Source organism: Lutjanus erythropterus, chromosome 23 (assembly GCF_056507025.1).
Source record: "Lutjanus erythropterus isolate fLutEry1 chromosome 23, fLutEry1.hap2, whole genome shotgun sequence".
NCBI lineage: Eukaryota > Metazoa > Chordata > Actinopteri > Lutjaniformes > Lutjanidae > Lutjanus > Lutjanus erythropterus.
In genome coordinates, this window is record NC_139339.1 from 25,840,989 (window position 1) to 25,863,386 (window position 22,398).

The window sequence follows — 22,398 nt, forward strand, 5'->3', positions numbered from 1 at the left end:
AAGAATGTGCCATATGGAGTGCCTCAAGGCTCTTACCTTGGTACACTACTTTTCAGTCTAAGAGCAGCATTGATTTACATTTCTATGCAAACGATATCAAATACAATATAGCTACTGGACCTGATGACCTTAGTGTCCTCTACTCCTTAGAAAATTGAATCTTTTTTTTTTTTTTTAGTTATGTTTTTGAGCTTTTCTTGCCTTTATTTGATAGAACAGCTGAGGAGTAGACAGGAAAGGGGGGTGAAGAGAGAGGGGATGACACACCGCAAAGGGCCACAGGCAGGAGCTGAACCCACGGCCGCTGCTGAAGACTGACAGCCTCCATACATGGGGCGGACGCTCTACCAACTGAGCTAAACAGCCGCCCCGAAAATTGAATATTTGACATCAATTCATCAGTGAGCAGTTCACTCCAACTGAAGCAGAAATCATAGTTAGTGCTTGTGATGGCCAAGGCCACACAAATGGACAATTTAGGGTAAAACCATGCACACACTCACCTCACTTCTTTGTTCAATGCACAGGTTAGTTTAATTTGCAGTCAACCACACCCCAAACAATTGGGGGTTGATCCAACCCTTTGGGGTTGTGACCAAAGCGTCAGGACTAGGGCATCTGGGTATTATACATTCCATGACTGTAAGTGTGTGAGGTTAGTGCTAGGGTCTGTATGAAATAAATTTTGCCATCAGAGGGTGTACGTTGGCTCTGTCCAGACATCTGTGTACACCCAGTTTTATATGATCAAGCAGACTTGTCCATGCAGCCACTCAGACTCTATAAAGTAGCATAAACAGAAATACTCAGCGTCCTTGGTGTCCACAGTTGTCCTAGTACATGTCCATTTGGGAGAACAATAGAGCCATGTGAGAGCTAACACACCCGGAGGGAGCTCAGAGTTGAGCCGCTGCTCCTTTGTATCGAAGCCAGCTGAGGTGGTTTTGGCATTTGATCAAGAAGCCTCCTGGACACCTTCCAACTGGGAGTGGACCCCGGGGTAGACCCAGAACTCACAGGAGGGATTACATATCTTATCTGGCCTGGGAACACCTTGGGATTCTCCAGGAGGGGGACATCTAGAATACCCCACTTAGCCTAATGCAATGGCAACTCGACCGCAGATAAATGGAGCAAAATGAATGGATGGATGAATATTTACTGTTAAAGAAATAGTGATATCTCAACATTAAGCCCTGATCTTTTTAATATGTTGTATATTTAGTATATGTAGTTGGGTTTTTATTATTAGTCATCAATCCTAGCTGTTACTCTTAATCAAAATACTATTGAACTACTACATAAATCATGTTTATTCTCCTTCATCTTCTTCTTCTTATTATTATTATTATTATTGTTAAGCCCTTCCCTTTTCCTTCCATTGCTTCTCCCTCCTTTTCCTTCTTGTGTCTGTCTTCCGTCTTCCTCCTTTGTATCTCTTTCCTTGCCCAATGACAAACGCACCCTAACCTTGAGCTGCTAACCCATCCAATTAAATAAATGCCATAAAAACAAGGAAGTAACGACGTGATGAAATGATGCTGAAAGCACAGTGAACTTGTGGAGAGGAGAGTAGTGGACGTGGGAGGAGGCCGACTCTAAGTGGTCAAACAATCTAACAAGCTGCTGTAAAATGAGGCCATTTAATATGAAGGTCAGCCTCATGGATGGTCCATTATTCACTAAACACAGCAAGAGAAACAGTCACCACCCCCTCCAATTTCCTCCCTCGCCTTCTTTTCTTTCTTCGCCCCACACATACACACACACACACACACTCCACTCACCCCCTTATGGCCGCCAGCTTTGTTGATTGGTCCGACCACCTTCAGGTGAAAGGCAGGATTCAGATGGCCGTTCTTCCCTTTCTCCACCGATGCCTCCATCCTGAGCAGAGAAATGAGGACAGGCAAAAAATAAACCAGAGTCTGAAAGCTGTCCTGCTTCATCACTCTTCTCAATCTGCCATTGATTTTAGGGCCCCAGGTGGGAAAAGAGACAGAGGAGAAGTCAACATGAAGTTTCTCATCCAGCATGATGTGAGAAGAAATGAGGAGGTGAAGGACAGGGCTGAAAATATAACACTGACATTTTATCACCTTATGAAGCGTACAGCTATACCATGTTAGCAAACACCTGCCTATTTACACATCCAGCAGACACAGAACAACATTAGCATTCATTTAGAGTTGTGTCTGTGTCCACCTGATGAATATAAGTCCAATATTCACTCTCATTTTAGCTCTGTTTTTGGTCTTCACCCTCTCCTGATCGAAATATCTGGCTTTTTTTGTCCGTTTGGTGCTGATCAGGTAGTGTACAGTGCGTTTATCAGAACTTTTTCACTTTCACCTGAACAACCTGTTCTCTCTAATTTGACTGCTTTTTAATTGTCATCACGTCAGACAGTCAGCGTCTTTCAATATGAGATTAACTAGCTGTTTCTGCATCTCAGATCCTCCACAACATTGCTGCAAATTAGAAATGATAAACTACAAATCAACAAGACAGCGGAATATTGTAAACAATTATTATTGTAACAGTAGATTGAACTGGCCACAATTTTATGCTGAATTTGGGAACAGGCATAAGCTAGTGTAATGATGTGTACTGCATAATAATAACATAGTTTGAGTAATGTGTTGCATGTGTCACGGTGAAGGGATGCTAATTTGTTCATTCATTTATGGTGCATTCCATTTGTACTGGGAAGTCGGACATTCTGAATTCCCAGTTGGAAACTTCAACTGGAACGACCCCTGAAGGCAGATTTCCAACACGGAAAGTTGGACAAACCTCACCGTCCCGAACCTCAAAATCCAAGATGGCTGCCTTGCACAACAGCAGTAGTGAAAGCTGTAGTATATATTGTTTATTAGCACTTCTGTCTTTATTCGTGTCTCAATATGTTGTACAGACATTACAGTCCAAGTTCCATCTACTATGTTGGATTGGTGCTTGTATATCCAAAATATTGTGAAATGCCTTACTATAAACAGGTATTGCTAACGATGGCTAACCTGGCTAGCACAAACCCCAACTTGTTTACTTTTTAAAAAAAAAATTTATTGACTCTCCGACTTGTTTACTGGAATGCCGTAAACTCTTAGTTTCACATCACTAGACCTCTGTCCACAATGTTCAGCATTGGAGAAAGATCTGGCTTTACGCATGAATATTCTATGGTAACAGAAAAAATGCCTTGCCTTATTTGCATTTCTTTAAACCAATCAAAAACGTTTTGCGGCGGTGCTACGGCCAGGATACAGCAACAGTGTTTCTGCAAAATAGTAGCAAGGGCAAACTTTTTGGGCGAACGTTTTGCACGTTGGGATGCAGCCTCCGGCATTAAAATGACTGCATCGCTGCAAAAGAGAAGGTAACAGCTGCTAGCTTGTTAAGCATAACCAGGTGTCCTAAGCACTAATTTGCTAATTTGCTAATGTGCTAATACCTACTAATTTGCTGTTTTGAGTGTGTAGGTTGTAACTATGAGGTTGTTCTTGTTTCCCAGGGACCTTGAAAATGTAGTTAGCGTACGCTGTGATGCTGCTTAAAGCAAGTGGCCAATGGCAGGACTTATACCTGCCGTGTGCATCCAGTGAGCCAGACTGTTCCTGGCTTTGACTCCCAGCTTCCGAGGTTAATGGAAGGCAGCATTAGTATTTGGTTGAGATATGATTTTCCTGTGAAAAATTCATGCCCGCTGGCAAAAAGTGAGGCTCACAGGGAACCAGTCTAACAGTGGATGGTGTCAGTACACTGCATAATCAACATTTACTTTATAATGATAAGTAAAAGCAACACAGTCGTCCATTTCCACTTTAAAGGCCTCATAAAGGAAGGATTTACAATAGGGGTGTTGCATGGGATTGAATCATACCATAGAGGTGTACTTAATAAACTGGTAAGTCTGTGAATGTATATACTGCAGGCTCTTAGCTGATTAGAAGCCTTTCCAAGCATATTCCAAGCATACTGGATATGTATATGCTTCGAAAGGCCTTTAATCAGCTCTATACACCCGCTGTCCCGCTGTTGAACTGTAAATGAACCCAAACTATTGGCCGTGGAACAAAACCAAAAAAAGCAGAGGGTTTTCATTGCAGCAGGTGCTGTTAAGAGTCTTTTTAATCATCGTAGTGTCTCAATTTTCCATATCGTTAGCCATTCATTCGGTTCTCCCTTTAGCTGCAGTAACCGTAAAATCCTGCTGAGGCCCAATATCACCAGTGTTTAGCCTTTCTCTCCGTCTTCATTTGGAAGGTCAGGGTCTTTAAAAGGCTGCTGTAGTGCTGGATCCCTTCCAGACACATCTCTGTTCTGTAAATCACTGTGGAAGGAAGACTGGGAGTATTTTCAGAGGCTCTAACTCAGCCAGTGTTATGACGAGGCTGTCTCTCTGGCTGAGGTATATGGCAGCGCTCATAAAGGAAGCTGTGGGCTTTATGAGGACATGGATTTTGCTTGGTTCTGATGGAGGTGAGCTGCAGCACAAAACGCTGCCATTTATGCTGATGTAGAGATGGAAAGTTCCCACGTATGCATCGATCTGCTTGCGCACTTCTCCTTCCTGTGCTTCCACACTTCCTTTCCTTGCCTTCCTTCTCTCATTTATTTCCTCAGTGACCTTTTCTAACCTATTTCGCTTCCTCTTTTCCACCCTTTCCTTCCTTTCCTTTGATTTCTTCTTCCTTTTCCTGAAATATTTTCTCTTTCTCTTTCTCTTTCTCTTTCTTTCACTTGTTGTTTCCCTTCTCATGCAGACGGCGTGATACATGAAGACTCAACTGCATACACTGTTTTTCAAGAAACAAACACCTTCTGAGACAGAGAGTGGTGTAAGAGGAGAGTCAAGCATCAGAAGTACACCAATGATTCTTCTTTTACCTAATTTTTTGTGATTGCTTTTTACAATGAACTATGGAACGTATGATGAAAGCATGATGAATTATGGGAATGTTAAATGCGTTGGTGGACGCAAGGGTGGGGTGGGGGGTGTCGCCCCTCCATGTGCCCCCATGTTTAAAGAAAACAGTGCAAAAGTGCCCTTTAGGATGCCCTTTCAGCAGACTAAATGTAGTAAGGTGCCCTTTTAGGAAACACTGGGCCTCATGCAAGAACATTATTGTATTCTTATCTTAAATTTCTCTTACTTTTTTCATATGAAGGACTCGTACGAACATCAGATTCAACAAACACTCATAACTTCATAAAACTGTGTAAATGATCCACCTGTGCGTATTTGACTGCACGTGCATGAGACTTGTTAATTAGCATAGTTAACGCCCCAATAATACCATATATGGCTGCGCTTCCTGCTCCATGTGTCAGGAACGGAATCAAAGAGTAAAAAGAAGAACTTTACGAGTCAGGAGTTTGACGTTCTGCTTTCAGAGAGGGAAATTTTAGAGGAAAATCTGTCATTTTAACAGCGTCAGCAGTGGAATTAAAATATCTGCTAAAGCAAAGAAACGGGAAAATTGAGTGCTGTTAATACTGTGTTACTGGATGTTTAGACTGTCACTGAAATAAAGAAGAAACGTCTTGATATGAAAATGACTTAAGAGAAAAAATTCGACTGGCCACAGCCACAGTAAGGGGTGATCGATGACTGCAGCCAGAGGAGAGGGTTAAGGGGAAGTTTCATCACAGAGACAGAGGACAGAATAAGTGAGGACGTTTGCCTGGACAGAGACTTCATAAACCTGCATGTGCAGATATACAACCAAAACACCTGACAGCAGGTAATAACAGATCAGTGAATGAATGAGAGGCTTTATATGTAAGTTTACAAATGTAGTCAAACAGGATAATGTGGACGTAATTATGACATGTAATTTATTTGTCAAACTCAAAATGTCTTCAAACTAATGAAATATTGAGTCATTAGTGAAAAACTTCTGTTTGGATACCAGCAGACTGACTGCACATGACTCTACGAGAGGTTGGGACCACTCGTGAATTGTGTTCGTATCTGAAAGAAAATTCTAAATACGAGACAATTGGTGAATGCCACAAGTTTTCTTAAATCACTCGTACACATCTCTTATGAACAAATCTGTTTGTGCGAGTGATTCTTGCATGAGGCCCAAAATGTGTTAAAGCAAACTCTAGGGTGGCTTTTCAGAGGATAAAATACAATAAAGTGCCCTCTAGGGTGCTCTTTCAGGGAACAACATGGGATAAATTGCCCTCTAGTCTGGACTCCCAGTGGACAAAACATGGTAGAGTGCCTTATAGGGCCTTATAGGGCTTGGTTCCTAACCTGGGATCCAGGCCCCCTTTAGGGGGTGCCGCAAATCACAGGGAGTCCCAAGACTTTGAGTTAGCCTCTATGTGCCTTTAAATGGTTCAAAAGTGAATTGTTCCCTGTGTGTTTTTATTAGAGGTGTAGTAGCGGTTGTCCAAAGCAGGGATCGGAGCTGTTTCACCACAAATTTATCATGACTTTTGCTGCAATAGAGCTGGTCCACTACTGGTTAAATAGTAAATGGACTGCACTTAAAGCACTATTGTAACTGAAACAACAAAGAGCTCTACAATTGGCCTCTTATTCATCCATTCACACATGCCCTTAAACACAGATAGTAGTGAGCCACCACTCAGAGTTCCAGTCTGTCCACTGGGAGCAACTCACACCCCATTTACACCTGGCATTAAAATAGGATACATTATCCAGATAAGAAACCATCTAATTTTGCCTTTGTGTTTACATCTGGTGTTTTTAATACATTCTTATTATCGTCACTAAGATTGTATCTCTGTCCTCCAGAGCAAATCCAGAGAGTGAGTCATTTAAAGTGGAGGAAAGTTTTAAAAAGCAAACACATCCAAACACTTTAAATACAAGGTGCTGGACAGAAGTCCATGTCAAAAAAGGAAAAATAGAGTCTGCACATCAGATAACGCTCCAATGAACATTTATTAATATACCACCATGTGGTATCTCGGACAGCTTTCACCTCAAATGTCACATGTATATTAATATAATGATAATGAGCATTATCTAGCATGCAGACACTTTATCCTAATTTGAAGTGACTGCAAATCAGCCCCAGACTCCGTTAAAGAAAAGCAAGAGTTTTGTGAGTTGTTGAGTTTAAGGAAACTTTACTGCAATTTGAAACACAGCATACTCTTAATTATTTGTCACCTCTTGTAAATTCAGCAAATGTAATGCATGAATTTAATTCATTTTTCTGTATAAAAAATGTTGTGTAAGTTTGTCCCAGTCTGTTGCAGAACTGATGAGCTGCTCAGATGAATGTCACACACACAATTATTTCTTACTCTATATCATTCGTTTTACATCCCAGTATTGCTTTAATTTTTCACACGGTTCTGTTGAATAATCAAGAGGATAGAATCAAGTAGGGACAGAAGAGACGTGTCCCCAATATTTTGATCAAATAATTAAAATATAACCACCGTTATTTGTCAGTGTCTAGTCAATATTAGTTGCTGAGATTCATTTTGACAAAGCACCTGTCAACCCCTCATTTTGCTTCATATTGGTTTGGTCCAAAGCCTACTTACAGCCATGGGTCTCTTTTAACTGCCAAAATATTTGATATATGAATTAAGTAACTAGGGACAAATCTTGTATTTTGCAATTTATTCCATGTATGCTTTAATCTTAGTCAGCAGTCCTCTGGCAGAAGCACAGTGTCTCTCTGTCTCCATTTGTACCAACCAGTTTTTGTCAAGTTACTTAAATTTAGTAATTAGTTTCAGTTACTACCCTCAAAAATAACTGAATTACTTTAAAAATTACTGTATATAGAAATTAGTTGCTGTGGAAAGGAACTTTTGCATTACTTTTAAATGTCTGCTTCAATTGTCTTCTTAATGCACACATAGCTATATTATTTTAGTGCAGCTATAATGTCGCAGATTGACTCATAAACTCCCTCTATCAGAGCGCCAACTGGGACATGTTTATTGTCTCCCCTAACAGTGATATGAAATATCTGCCTCTGTGAATGTTTTGGTCCTTTCCTGGCACAGAATAGATGTATACTCAGCAATTAAAGGTGTGCCTCTTTGAGCCACCTTACTTATTCTCTCTTTATTTTAGCTAAAAAGTATCTACAATTTTGTGTTATGTGCAGATGGCAGCACATTACACCTATCCAAGATCCGAACACAATGTGAGCCAGACTACCTCCAGATGTAATCAGACTGTTTGATCACATTCTGATCATTTACAAGTTGAGGGGAAAACACATGAAACCCCTTCTACCTCCTGAGCCACAGCTGCACCAGATGAGCCCATAATGAGATAATAAATAATAACCTTCAATAATGCAGAGATTAACTGTACAATACATGCAATTCCGTACTGCTCGATCTGTTCTGGATGTCGTAATGTGTGTGTGATGTGTTTCTAGCAGACAGACATACATACATACAGACAGACAGACAGACAGACAGGACTCAGTACTTGTTGTTCTTGTTCTTCTCTCTCTGGGAAAGCCACTTATGGTAATATGAAGTCTTGACCCTGTAGCAGTAGAAGAGCAGCAGCACTGCAGGCAGGAGGACCAGGAAGGCAAACAGCAGCCCAGCCACCAGCCCCACCTGACCTGTGGACACACACACACACACACACACACACACACACACACACACACACACACACACACACAGTGTTTACATGTACACTACTGTCCCTGATATGAGTCATATCCTGTTTGTCTTTCAATAATATTTACTCTTGAGAACTGGGACAAAACTGTATTTCCAGGGTGTTTTGAGTTTTACTCTTCAATTAAGTTGGAAAATATATATTATAATCATCATCATTTTATAAATCCTTAAGAATGTATATTTAATGAGTATAACAGAGAAAAACTTCTCTATGACAGAGTAGACATCACATACAGGGGCAGTGAATTTTTAAAATTTATTAAGTTATTCTATTAAATTGAAAAAAATACTTATTTCAAACACATCCAATCATTAAAGAGAACTGAGAGTTACAAAAGTTGAGTGTAATTTATTTTAATTTCACATCACAGTCATAGTGAGCAGCCATTTTAGAGTTCTCTTAATTTATATATTAATCAAAATACACATTTTTAAAACATAATTCTGATTTAGCTTCGATTTAGAATGGCTACAGAGTTGACATGTTATGGTTGAAACGCATCTGATAGTGATATTATTTAAAGAATTTGACTAAAATCATAAAGTTTCCCAGTGCTTGAGCAGTATTCCTGCCTTTTTTAAACCAGGAAGTGAGACAGGGGTTCTTAGGATATAGCTGACCCTTTTCATGCCTGATTAAATCATGTTTTTGTAAAAATCTGTTGATGTAAATCTGTGACACATCTTTAAAGGGAAAACATTTTCATAAAAACATCAACTTCAAAACAAAGATGATTATAATAGTGCATTTTTACACCAATGTTATGTTAGTTTTAGATTTGGAAGGATTTTTAAATTGTTTGAAGTTGTGAATTCTTGTCTGAGACAAAACTGTTTTCTGGCACAGAGCAAGTTTAGATAATAATTGTATTAATAATAATAATTAAAGTTTTTTGTCAGGACATGATTCATTCCAGTTCTTAAGAATATATGATATATGGAATGAAACCCAGACAATTCTGACTGACGTTTGAGAATAGAAAATGAAAATCTGAGAAAACGGAATAACAGTCTAAAGGTATAAAAAAAAACCCCACTGAAATATGATTGTTATGCAGTCTCCAGTGTCTGCCTGTCATGTTATTAATTTTGTCGAATCTTGACATGCTGGAGCACAACAGCAGTGGGACGGCAGAAAGCTGCAGGCTCTAGTGTCCTGCACGTCCCCAGAAGATGAGGTTCAAACATTTTGCTGCTGATCTGCTGTCAGTGTACAAGTCATGTTTTAGATAAGAATCAGTGGAGGGAAAACCTGCAATATGATACACATGTACCCTTTATAATTTATCTGAGGGAGGGGCAGCTTGGTACAATAGCTGTGTGTGTGTGTGTGTGTGTGTGTGTGTGTTTGTGTGTGTGTGTGTGTGTGTGAACTTACTGTCATACTGGATAGGCCCACTGTCCACACTGCCACCGAGTCCTGGCTTCTCACAGAAGGGCGGTGCCCAGCCACGGTTACAGTGGCAGTTCCCATTACTGTTACACACCTGTACACACACACACACACACACACACACACACACACACACACACGAAAGGCATTTGTTAATGTGATTTGCAGTTCAGTCTCAGTATAATCTCATACGTGTGTGCCTGGAGGTGCACCCGCCAAATTAAAAGCACTAATTTGTTGTTTACCTCCGACTGGCACTCAGTGTGTGTTTTAATGGGATTTCCTTCCTCTACCTTCAGATATTCACCTCATAAATGAAACACTGACATAATTAGCAATGACATCTCACATTTATGTCAGGCTTTTCCATTATTCATCCATGCATAATATTATACCTTTTATGTACGAGTTTATTTGAGTTATTAATTAAATGGTTATATTGTATCTGACTGTTCAGGTGCTGGAAACTCAGTCAGTGTCAGTCATTTCATGTGACTGAAATAAAGGCAGGTCCAGTATAGACACAGTTCTCAGACCTTTATCGTGTCAGTTGATATTATGCCTATATGGCGCATATTCCATAATTAATTTGCATTTAATCATGTTGGGACAAAGTAATTGAAACAAAGCAAACCTGGGGCATGTAGTGTTACAACACAGGAGCACTGAATGGTTTCAGTAGCTCAAGGCAAAATATAATGAAGCTGCCATGTCTATTCTGCTGTATGCACTGTACACAATGGGCACTTACACACTTACACACACACTTACACACACACACACACACACACAAGGCAAACACATTGTACAGAGAATAAAAGGTACAGGAGGTTTATTAGGCTCACAGGTTCAAAATACGTTCAGAATAAGATCTTGTCTTTGTCCAGCCTGTGTCTCCTCCACATAAATGAGCTCAAATTAAGACCAGAATGAGACTGTGACCATTTTCTTATGCTTCTTAAATACAGCACCTGAGAAACAGCCTTTGTTTCGTCTCAGCTGACAGTCTTAAAAGCTTCTTTTCTTGTCTCACTTCGCTGATCTTAAATTTGTCTTAAATAATCAGCTTAACTTTGTCTCGGTGGTCAAATTAAAGTCTTGTTCTTCTTCTGAGACACCTGAGCTCAACAAAAAATCTCCTGCTTTTCTTGTGTTTTGTTCCTTTTTTTTTTTTTTTTTTTTTAAAGGTGGGATTTAGGAGAAACATACTTCAGTGAGCTCAAAATAAGAAAACTCATAAGACAAAGATAAGACGATTGTGAGAAATAAACTTTTCCTCTGGTAGCTTATATTTCTGGGCCCTGCTCGAGTGTCTATTTTCATCTGGGTGAGAATAGTCACACAACAGCTATCTGGCACACTAATTTAACTGTAAAGAGCAATAAAGTGTCTATAGAGAGAAGGCTGTGGCGGATGAATGGGTGATGTTAGCAAGTTAGCATGCCATGACCAGATACATAAATCATTTCTCACTTTTGTTAACTTTGCAAAGTAGGTCATTTGGCCTTGGGGAAGCTTGATGCTCCTCAAGTGCCCCTCTTCTTCATGTATATTGTTTGTTAGCTTGTAACTGGCAGCCACAGCTGGGCTAATGCTTACTCTGTATAACTGTACTGTGGTGGAGGTTTCAGATTTCTTTCTCTGTGTTTTTTCCATATTAGTCAGTGATTGGCTTTTGAATTATTTAAGTACCAAATCTAGCTTCCCCAAGGATGAATGTGAAAACACCTTTTCTAATGACAAACTTTGACCAGATACAAGTCAGTAGAGTCAAAGCCAGACATTTTAGGGGACATAAACATAAGAAAAACACATTTTTGAGTGGAGTGGATCTTTAATAATGCTGGTGAAGGCCCCCCACCCCAATAACTTTCACACTGTCTCTAAAAATAAAAGTGTCTTCTAGCCATTTCACCAAAAAGCACCTTTGAATAATGGCCACTAATCTGCTACCTTTGAGTTTTTTCCAGTTCAGGTCACATTCTGACTCTCTTTACTTCACTACATTTGGCAGCAAATTGCATTTAAGAGTTTTTAATTAACTTGTCTCAAACTTGTGAAAAGAAACTTTTATCTAGACATTAGCTTGATTAATATCTCCAGACATCTTGTGTAATTCACCGCCCCTAAATGAAGGAGAAAATACTGCCATGCTCCAATTACATCGAGATGTAATTATCCTATCAGTGATTAACATGCCTATTTACCCCATTAGCACTCGGTCGACATGAAGGGCGCACAGTTGTTTGCTGATTGTTATCGCTCTTTTACTTCAAATCCAGGAGGCCCAGCATGGTTTCTTTGTGAACATTTCTGATGCTGTTTTTGAAGAGAATAATTTCAAAAGAATTTTACATCACATAAAGATAAGATGGGAAAAGCTGTAAGCAATGAAAGGCCATGACCTGGATTTAAACGTTGATTATATATCCTTCAGCCTTCTGAATCTCCAGGACTTCTAATATGTTTTAAGATTATTTAATGAAAATCTTCTGAATAAGTTTTTTAAAAGATGCAAACCAGTGGAGCTCTCAGAAGTGAGCAGACTTCCTCTGCTCATTATTTCCATTTATTTGCATGAACATCCAGCACACTCACAAAGCCTGAGGATCAATATGAATGATAATGTTGAATTAAAAAAACACATCCTAACACGGGAGGAGACCCGAAACGGGGAGGAGAGTAAAATATTGTATTTAGAATAATCCTGACTCACAGCCACTTCCATTATCCATCTACTGTTACACTGAGAGGAGAGAACAAGAAAGGGACAAACAGCATAGAACAACAAAGTGAGGAGAGAAGGGGATTAAAGGAGGAGAGGGTACGTCTGATGTTTTTCTTCTCACTCATAATATGTCAAATCCGAATCAAATAACAATGCCTGGCGAGCGGTGAGCCCATTCCTTATACAGTAGACGGGGTAAACAGACTCGATTCTTTAAAAAACTTATGAGGTGTGAAATTCTAGTCGTGGCTGGGTTCGCTTCAAACACTCAGGGTCAATAGAAGCACCAGAGCGGTTCAAAACACAAACTAGGCCATGCCAACTAGGATTAGACTCATATATTGCATGTATGAAACCGGCCTTTAATAAAAACTAATATAGTTTTGAAAAAGTCCCGAACTGAAAATTTGGTCATGCAGGAAGTGGGACAGAAAACATTATCTGTACGCCATAAAAAAATAGGTGGTGCAGTGACTACTGATGAAGTTCTGTTGAGCTAACCGCTAACATGCGAGCCAGCCAGGGGCATGCTAGCGCTAGTTACTCAAGAGCTCATATATATGCAGGTTCTTACTTTAAAAAAAGCTGCATGTATGTGCAAATTTTCGGGGCCTTACTCTCAAGTGAGGGGACAATGGAGTACGAGATGTTTGTGTTTGCTCTATCGGGCTGTTGTTTCGAAAAGAGAGCTGAGTCAGAAGGAAACGGTTCCAATCTACCAGTCAGTCTTCATTCCGACTCTCACCTGTGGTCATGAAGGGTGGGTCATGACTGAAAGAACAAGACCGCAGATACAACCAGCCAAAATGTTTTTTTTTCAGGAGGGTGGATGGCATCTCCCTCTGCGATAAGGTGAGAAGCTCAGTCATCCATGAGGGACTCGGAGTAGAGCTGCTCCTTCTCTGCATAGAAAGGAGTCAGCTGAGGTGATCTGGGCATCTTGTAAGTATGTCACCTGGTCACCTCCTTAGGGAGGTGTTGTAGGCACGTTCAGCTGAGAAGAGGCCATGGGGCAGACTGAGGACCAGGTGGAAGGATTATATCTCCACCTTGGCACGGGAACGCCTTGCAGTCCCCCAGTCAGAGCTGGCTAATGTGGCCAGCGAAATGAAAGGGCACCCTGCTGGAACTGCTACCTCTGTGACCTGACTTCAGATAAGCGGTTGAAGATGGATGGATTTATTTAAGTTTTTTAAATGTGTGAAAACATGCTAAAAACTGGAATAATGTTCAAGCAATAGAGACAGATGGAATTTGTGGTTGAGGTGACAAAGAGTTGCAGAAGCTACCGATGGAGGCCACAAGCTGTCATTGTCTGCCCTGGAAAAGGAGCAAAAATTAGCATGTCCACTCAGGTGTTACGTTTACATCACTGCTGCTCAGATGTCACCTGACCTGCCAGATGCTTTGTTACACAGAACAATCTGGGAAGTCATCCTTAGAAACAGTTTGGAAAAGGGCACACACTTTCAGAAACACTTGGCAAGTGATTGGATGAACCATCTGTCTGTCATGCCTAACATGGGCTAAATTTAACCAATCAGATCATACTCTTGCCATGCTGGGCGAGGGGGAGAGGGAAAACATCTTTTCCTCTGAGAAAAACCTTCAGTGCCATTCTTTTCTCTTCTTTCAATGAAGAAATACTCTCCAGTTCTGATATAACTGGTGCAGTATCTACGCTAAACTCTTCGAGTCGCTTCCATGGAGGCTTCTTGCTATTGTCACACCTAAAACCACACCCATAGCTAGTAGTCCCAGTAGTTCCTCCTAGGACGCTGATTGGCTGCATGATGGATTCTTGCGTGACCTTGTGAATCCAGCTGGTTTAAAGACCTTTTAAGGACCCTTTCTCAAGACCCTTCAAAAATTATTCACAATAAATTTTACATCAAATTGTGACTTTAAGACTAGGGGTTGTATTTTCCACTGATGACAACACAGTTGAATATCATTTCACCCACTCAGCAGACTAATAATTATACCATAAAGTTTATTCTTTATAATAAAGCTGTAATACAGCATGAAACTGAAAATCCAACAGTTTCATCTGTGCTTCAGACTGACTTGCATGTGTTCACACTGGAGAAACCAAAGGCAAGAAAGACAAGACGAAACTGAGGGAGAAACTGTCAATCGCTACATTCTGAAAGTTAAAAAACAAAACAAAACACCACTTTAATTTTCCTGTGGCTTTAAAAATATTACACTGCAGACAAAAGGACGTCAGCGGCTTCAGTCTGAAACCCCTTAGCTATCAAAAAGCCATACTGGTGGAACGTTAATGACTGCCATATCACATTACACTGCTGTGTTCTTTCCTAAGCCCAGTGGAACCCAATACAGAAAAATGACAAAATAAATCAGTGTTCTCCTGGAAGAATGTGGCTCGCCTTTTCATTATAGCAACAGTAGGGTTTTTGTGAGGTGTACATAATAAACTCATGACTCAGTGTACTGTATGTTTACAGGATCAAATCAGTCTATATAACTGAGGATCTGTGCAGCCTACACAGTGTATGACAGCTTAGTTTCTGTTTGAAACACCTGAGAGCAGATTTATTATGTTCACTGCAAATTACTGTGGCAGAAAAATATTTGCATTGCTGTACACTTTCATTTAGAGAGCCATTTACTAGCACCAATGATGTAAATGAGCACAGCTGTGGTAGAGTTTATTTGAGTACACTGCTGCTAATTAATACCTGATGCTGAGCTAAAATTATGGTGGGACTGAAGATCATCTTGGGTACGTGCAGCACAAAAGTGTAAGTCGACAATGTGACATCAGCCAGCTGACACACACTTGGCCAGTCTGCTTGTTTATCTCAGAAGAAATTAGCTCTGAGATGGAATTTCCCACTTGTGACAAATTCAACATCATTTCACAGCATAGATACAGTGAGCAGTCATTTTAAATCACTCAGATTTTCCTTAATGCCAATCAAAATACACATTTTTAAACCACAATTCTTCCAGTAGATTCTACTGCAGAGAAAAAGTAGTTCTTACATGAAATTGCTCACAACAGGGGGCTTATCTTAAGTAATGATTTTTAAAAGAGACATTGGGTATGAGTTTTCCAGATGTATTTTTTTGGTGCTTTGAGCACCACAAGCTGAGTGCCATTTAATTCCATTATACTGGAGAGAAGGCAGACATCGTTACAGTCGATACCTCCAAAACTCTGCAACTCACACAAAGAAAATCTGGATGGATAAACAGCACTAGAGGCCAGGGGAAAAACATGTATATTTGATTTTGGGGTGAACTGTCCCTTTAAAGGGATAGCGTGGATTATTTGAAGTTGGGTTGTATGAGATAATTATCCATAGTTAGCGTGTTACCTACAGTAGATGGTGGTCAACACGCCCCCAGTTTGGAGAAGCAGAGAAGAGCAGCACCAGCATGGATGCTCCGCAATTTACAAATGTGGACAGGGTCAGCAGCAAAACAGATTTTATCCACTTAAAAAAAAGGGCCCATCTAACATAATCAATATCAGTTTAAGTGTATGCTATATTAAGAATATTTCCAATGCTTTACCTTGCTGTTAGGCAGCCTTTTTAAACAGGAAGCCTCTATTATATAAGCCAAATATTGTTCTCTCTTGCTCAACCAGACCTTGCCAAAATCAGTAATTTTACCTCACAAAGCACAGGGGTTGCTAGTCTACCACTGCCTCGACCTCTTAGTTTGTTTGTGTTATTGTGTGACTTTGGTGAGTGTTAACCAACTGTTTAAAACACTGAAGTCACACAATAACACGAACCAATTGTCTGATCAAGGCAGTGGTGGACCAGCAACCCTTGTGTTCTGCAAGGTAAATTACTGAGCAATATTTGGCTTATATAATAGAGGTTTCCTGTTGAAAAAGGCTGTCTAAGAACAAGGTAAAGCATTGGAAATATTCTTAATATAGCACTTAAACTAATGTTGATTTTTTTTTAGGTGTCTAAAATCTGCGTTGCTGCTGACCCTGTCCACAGCAGTACATTGGTACTCCTGCTGCTTCTCCAACCTGGCCAAACACTGCCTACTGCTGGTAACACACAGTGAACAGTTAAGTACCCTATACAACCGCACTTCAAATGATCTGAACTATCCTTTTAACAATGTTTTCAGAGGTCAGAGTTTGCAGATAAATAAGGCCTATCTACATCCCCATCTTCTCTCAAAGTAACAAGTGTTTAAGCCCCAAACACTCCACTCCAGAGCTTGGTTACTGACTCATAAACTATGTATGATTCCTCCTTATCTGCCTCAGGCTTGCTTGTACTGCTCCAATAAATAGTTCATCACTTCAGTTGCTGTTGTATTCTAGCCATCTATTTTCCTGCCTTTTACGACAGGTTGGTGACAGCGCTGCAAAGCGCTACCTTTGCCCAAGGACACAGTGTGACAATAAGATTAGGGAGCTGTGCCCGGCAGCTAAGTGAGTTGAGTCTGTTGCATGCTCGTGAGCGTGTGTGTGTGTGTGTGTGTGTGTGTGTGTGTGTGTGTGCCTACCCCGTTGCCGTGGCAGCGTGCTATGCAAGTCTCCAGCTCGGTAAAAGAGGCATTTTGGCACCGGCGGTCTCTGCACACCTGTGGCAACAAAAGCAGAATGATCACATACTGTGTTAAAGATTACAGTGCACACTCACACACACTCACACACACACACGCATTCAGACTTTGATCGGCCTTCTGCCAGTGCCCTTGGGCTTTGGAACAACCTGGCTGCCTGAGGACACTGGGAAAGCAGCATCAGTATCCGCTTTTAAATCACTTCCAAAATCACTGCTTTATGGTAGGGCTTTTACGGCTTCTAATGATGTTTATCGAGCTGCTTTTACCAAACACATTTGGTCTCTACTGCTGCTCAATACTCATTTTAATAACCATTCTCAATCCTGCTGGCGGGATGTGTTGTTTCATAAGGAGACAGACATGCAGGGAACAGGTAGAAGCAGATTTCAGGGGTGTGATGGATGCCTCAGTGACACTGGGCCAGGGATTCCATCAGGGTGGAGAGGGACTGAAGCTCTTTGTTGTTGCATTTCAGCAGTGTGAAGAGAAGGTAAGATGGAGGAGTTGGAAACATCACAGACCCTGCTGAAAAAAAAACTCTAACTCTAATATATAACCAAACCGCCAAAATAAAAATCAAATGAAAGTGTGTGGAGAGCAGGGAGAGATGGATGAGTGATAGAAAATGCATGCAAATAAACAAAACAAGAAAATCTGAGACACACATTCAGCACAAAGAAACACACTGCTGATATAGAAAACAAGAAAATGCTGCAAGTCAGAGGTTTCAGTCAAGTCTCATATACTTATTATACATATATTTATCTCATTGACTGATGCTATATTCAAGAGTTCAAGATCTACATGGAGTAAGTTAGAAGAAAACTTTTTCTTTCTCCATGTAGATCATAAATCATAAATGTCTGGTTGAAAAATGACTGAAATAATTAATCAATTACTACAATAGTGAGCTTAATTTTCTTTTGATCGACTAATGAATTAATTGACTACTCGTTGCGGCTCTCTTATAAAGTCAAATTTGAGTTGGCAGTAATTTCTGATTTAGTCAAAAAAAAAAGCCGTGACATTAAATTTTGTGGGGTTTTTGTGTTCTTTTTTTTACATTTTAAAACTGGTCACCATTCACTTCAACTGTACTGAATTTGGCTGCAACACTGTTTTCTACTGAAGCTCCAGGAGTGTTTTGTGAACTGGAGATCTTCACCCATCCTCACATCAACACAGGGGGAGGAGATATTGAGTGAAATTTCATTTTTGGGTGAACTATTGCTTTAATTTATGTGTTGCAAGCAGGCTTGGGGACTAACAGATTACATGTAATGGGGTTACGCAATCTGGATAGTAAAAAAATAAAATGCACACAACAAGGGAAGACACAGCTGACTAATAAACCTCACAACAAATGAATGAAATAATTGTTTTTTTTAATTTAATTAAGTCAAAATTCTTTGCTTTCAGCTTCTTAAATGTGAATATTTTCTGGTTTCTTTCCTCCTCTCTGACAGTAAACTGAATATCTTTGAGTTGTGGACAAAACAAGACATTTGAGGACGTCATCTTCGACTTCGGGACACACTGATCAACATTTTTCAAAATTTCTGGACCAAATGACGAATTGATTGATGTAGAAAATGGTCGACAGGTTAATCGATACTGAAAATAATCACTGCAGGAAAGACTTGAAAAATAGGTTCAAACGTGGAGCACATGGACAGAAATGAATCCATTCATTGAGAAAACAATCGACGATGAGAAGAATTGTTAGTTTCAACTTTAAAAACACTATATTAGGTTAAACAATTTCACCATATTTCACATTGAGGTAATCCAAAAGTAACGGAAAAGTAATCAAGTTACATTACATTGATATCATGATACTTGGTTGACGTTACTGACAGGTAATTAATAACTACATTGAAATACATTTTTAAAGTAATCCTCCCAACCCTGATTGCAAGTACCTGGTTATTATTAATGTTATCAACTGAATATAAAAATGTTGGCACAAGGTAGAGTTCTTGCTTGAGCGAAGCACATATGAAGAGAGGGCAGCCCGCTGGTCTGTGTGGGTTCATGATATTTTGTTGGCGAGGAAACAACAAATCATTGAGTGCCATTGTTTGGTTCAAGAGCTGAAGTTGGACAGAGTTCAGGTCCAGGAGTACTTTTATATGAGCAGAACACAGTTTGTAGTGTTTGTCCCGCCCCATCTCCACTGTGATGAGGCAGCTGGGTAAAAAGTTTTAATTGATTGTGATTTAGCCAAAGTTGAACATTTTTCAACTCTGTGACCAAGGAAAAATACAAAAGGTGCAGCGCTCAACACAGAACAGACACTCAGCACCTCGTCACGCTGCAGGCGTTTATAGCAGAGAGTTACTACGCAGCTCTCCAAAACAACTGAACAAATACGCTGCTAGCTGATTCCCTCTGCTTCCAGAATTTATGCTAAGCTAGGCTAATCTCCAGCTCTGCATTTAAACACACAAGATGTAAGTTCTGCAGCCAGGCGTCTCTCACATTAAAACAACAATAAAGGACATAATTCAATGATGTTGTGAGATAGCGTGGGATCATGGGAGTTGTTATTTAGTTATGTTTCATCATGTTTGCTGACTTCCCTCCGCACTCCCATTTATCCCATTTACCTTGAATAAATAAGAGATTTATCTGCATTTAGTCATTCTTGGAAACATTTGAGACAATGTAAGGATCTAAGTCAACAAAATATATAATATAAGTCTTGCATATTTAGACATTTTAATGCAAAATTTATATCAATCTTCTCATCTCAATCGCAGCTAAATAGGCGTATTATTTACATTTTTTTATTAGTTCCTGTTGAAATAATCAAATCATTGGCTGTTACAATTCAAAACCTTTGTGACTTAAAGGCGCAATATGTAACAATTGTGCATCCAAAAATGAGTGCAAATGTCCTAATTCCCCCTGCCCCCTCCTCCCCAGACATGAGGAAGCTCAGGCAGGCTGCAGGGACGGTGCAGGAGGGCAAGACGGGTGCAGCATTGTAAATTTACAAAAACAAGGGGCACCGAGTCCTCCGCTGTAAGTTGATCAGCTGTTTATAACCATAAATTATTTGTCGATGTAAAGTTAAGCCGGTTATCCTGAAAACAAAAGCCCACTGCTCTGAAAATACACACCCTGGAGCTGGAGTTCAGTGACCGCCTGCCTTCTGCCTGCCAAACTCCATTAACATTTTGCACAATTTAACAGTTATAAACATCAACTCCTCCTACAAGATTATTAATGATTTCTTATGACTTATAAATTGACTCTTACTTATTTGGTAAAGATTCGGCATTAATATGAACTCTAATAAATGTGAAATGGGCGAGCAATAACACAAGTTATGGGCAGGAATGGAAATTTCAAGGGACTCCATGGCTGTAGTGTTGTTGTCAGAGAAGCGAGTATTTCAACTTAGCATGTCTGCTTAATCTCTGATGCCATATTGTGGTCATTTACTGCAGTAAATATATTCAGATATCTCCTTTAATGTAAAAACAAAGTCTACCTGAAGGTCATAACCTGTCACATTTTATGTATCACTGAGTTGTGTTCACACTAACATTAATGTGTGCATTAGTACTGTATCTCTTGCTCAGCCTGTTGTTGTCGCTGTACTATTGTTAGCGGGGGAATCAATTTAGTGTAGGTGAAGGTGTGAGTGTGTGATTAGAAGCAGCAGCTTTGTGCTACGTGTGCATTTATTGCTGAGAAAAGGCCCGTTCAATATGATGACTCAAAATTCATCATTGCTGGATGGCAGACAATATTCTCTGCTGCCTATTTATAATATATTACTCATGCAGCGCTATTCAGTCCTTTCAGCGCGGGCCGCACAATAGCTGAAATGGAATTCAAGTGGCTGGAATGTGCCGCAGAGGGAAAGCAATATAGACAGAGAAATATAATTTACTGATGGAAAAGGGGGAGACTGCAGATATTACTCTGAGAGTGTGTGCATTTTCATATATATATAAATATATGTATGTATTTCACATGCATAATTCAGCCCTTACTTTCTGTGTTTCTGTGTGGGTCTGTATGTGGGTTTACTTGGAAATTTATATTCCATTTAGCGTCTGACTCAACCCAAATCACTGCCTTAAACAAACAGCTGACACAGAACAGACCTCCTGGGTCTCTGTGACATTTAGCTTTGTATGACGTGGGCTGATATAAATCCCTGATAATTTATTCGGAAAGATAATATTACTAACAGCAGTGGGAACACAGACAAGTGACTACTATCTTTATTTGGAATAAATTATGTTTTTTTTCTTTCCAACTAGGAAAAGTGAAAGTGAATACTTGTTACTGGAGGATGGGGTGTCAATTCACTCTCTTTAAGCTCTGTTTTGGTCTCCACCAACTCCCAAGACAAAATGTCTTTAGCTGCTAAATGCTCCATTATGTTCACCAGCTAGTCTCTAATTGTGTCTGTCTGCTGTTTGGTGCTGATCAGGTGGTGTAAAGCAGGTTTATCAAAACATTTTTTTATGGAAAATGTCTGCTCGTTGCTATATATACAATCCTGGGAAATAAACTTCAGCTAAGTCCTGATCATTTCAAGCCACACTAAATGTAACAGAAGAATCACGCATATTTGTGTTCCTAACCTGACCTTTTTTGTGCATAATTTTGATCATTATTGAGGCAAAAGAACACAATTTACATCCATCAACATTAGAATTAATAAAAGCTTCACATCCACCTTGAACGTCATTATATCTGCTGCTCAACTGCCAGAATTATGAAATGCTTATGAAAGTTTATTGTCTGTGATTTGTCTTCTGAGAATAACAACCTCATGAAAGTGATATTTTACAAATCTTCATTATATAAACTAAAGAAATGCATTCAATCAAGTCATTTGGTGTTTTCTAAGACATTCTATTAAACTAAGTTTTCTACAGCTGCTCTGCTGGTGTGAGTCAAGGCTGCGAGTGTGAGCTGCCTGCAACAGGTGAATTCAGTGAGGAACCATATTAACTATAGTACAGGTGCAATCACAAGAGGTCAGCCTGCAACAGAATGAATCTGATGGGCCAAAAGGTCTTACCGT

The 22,398-nt window shown here is 39.8% G+C and overlaps 1 protein-coding gene across 1 annotated transcript in view; it reads right to left on the minus strand.

Annotated features, from left to right (window-relative positions):
* adam19a (ADAM metallopeptidase domain 19a) overlaps positions 1-22,398 on the minus strand; it is a 300,955-nt gene that overhangs the window by 11,320 nt on the left and 267,237 nt on the right. The window contains exons 17-20 of the mRNA XM_084711868.1: positions 17,283-17,360; positions 10,031-10,139; positions 8,447-8,588; positions 1,788-1,887 (exon numbers count right to left, since the gene is read on the minus strand). Of these exons, the coding sequence (XP_084567994.1) occupies positions 1,788-1,887; positions 8,447-8,588; positions 10,031-10,139; positions 17,283-17,360 (429 nt within the window). The remainder of the gene's footprint in view (positions 1-1,787; positions 1,888-8,446; positions 8,589-10,030; positions 10,140-17,282; positions 17,361-22,398) is intronic.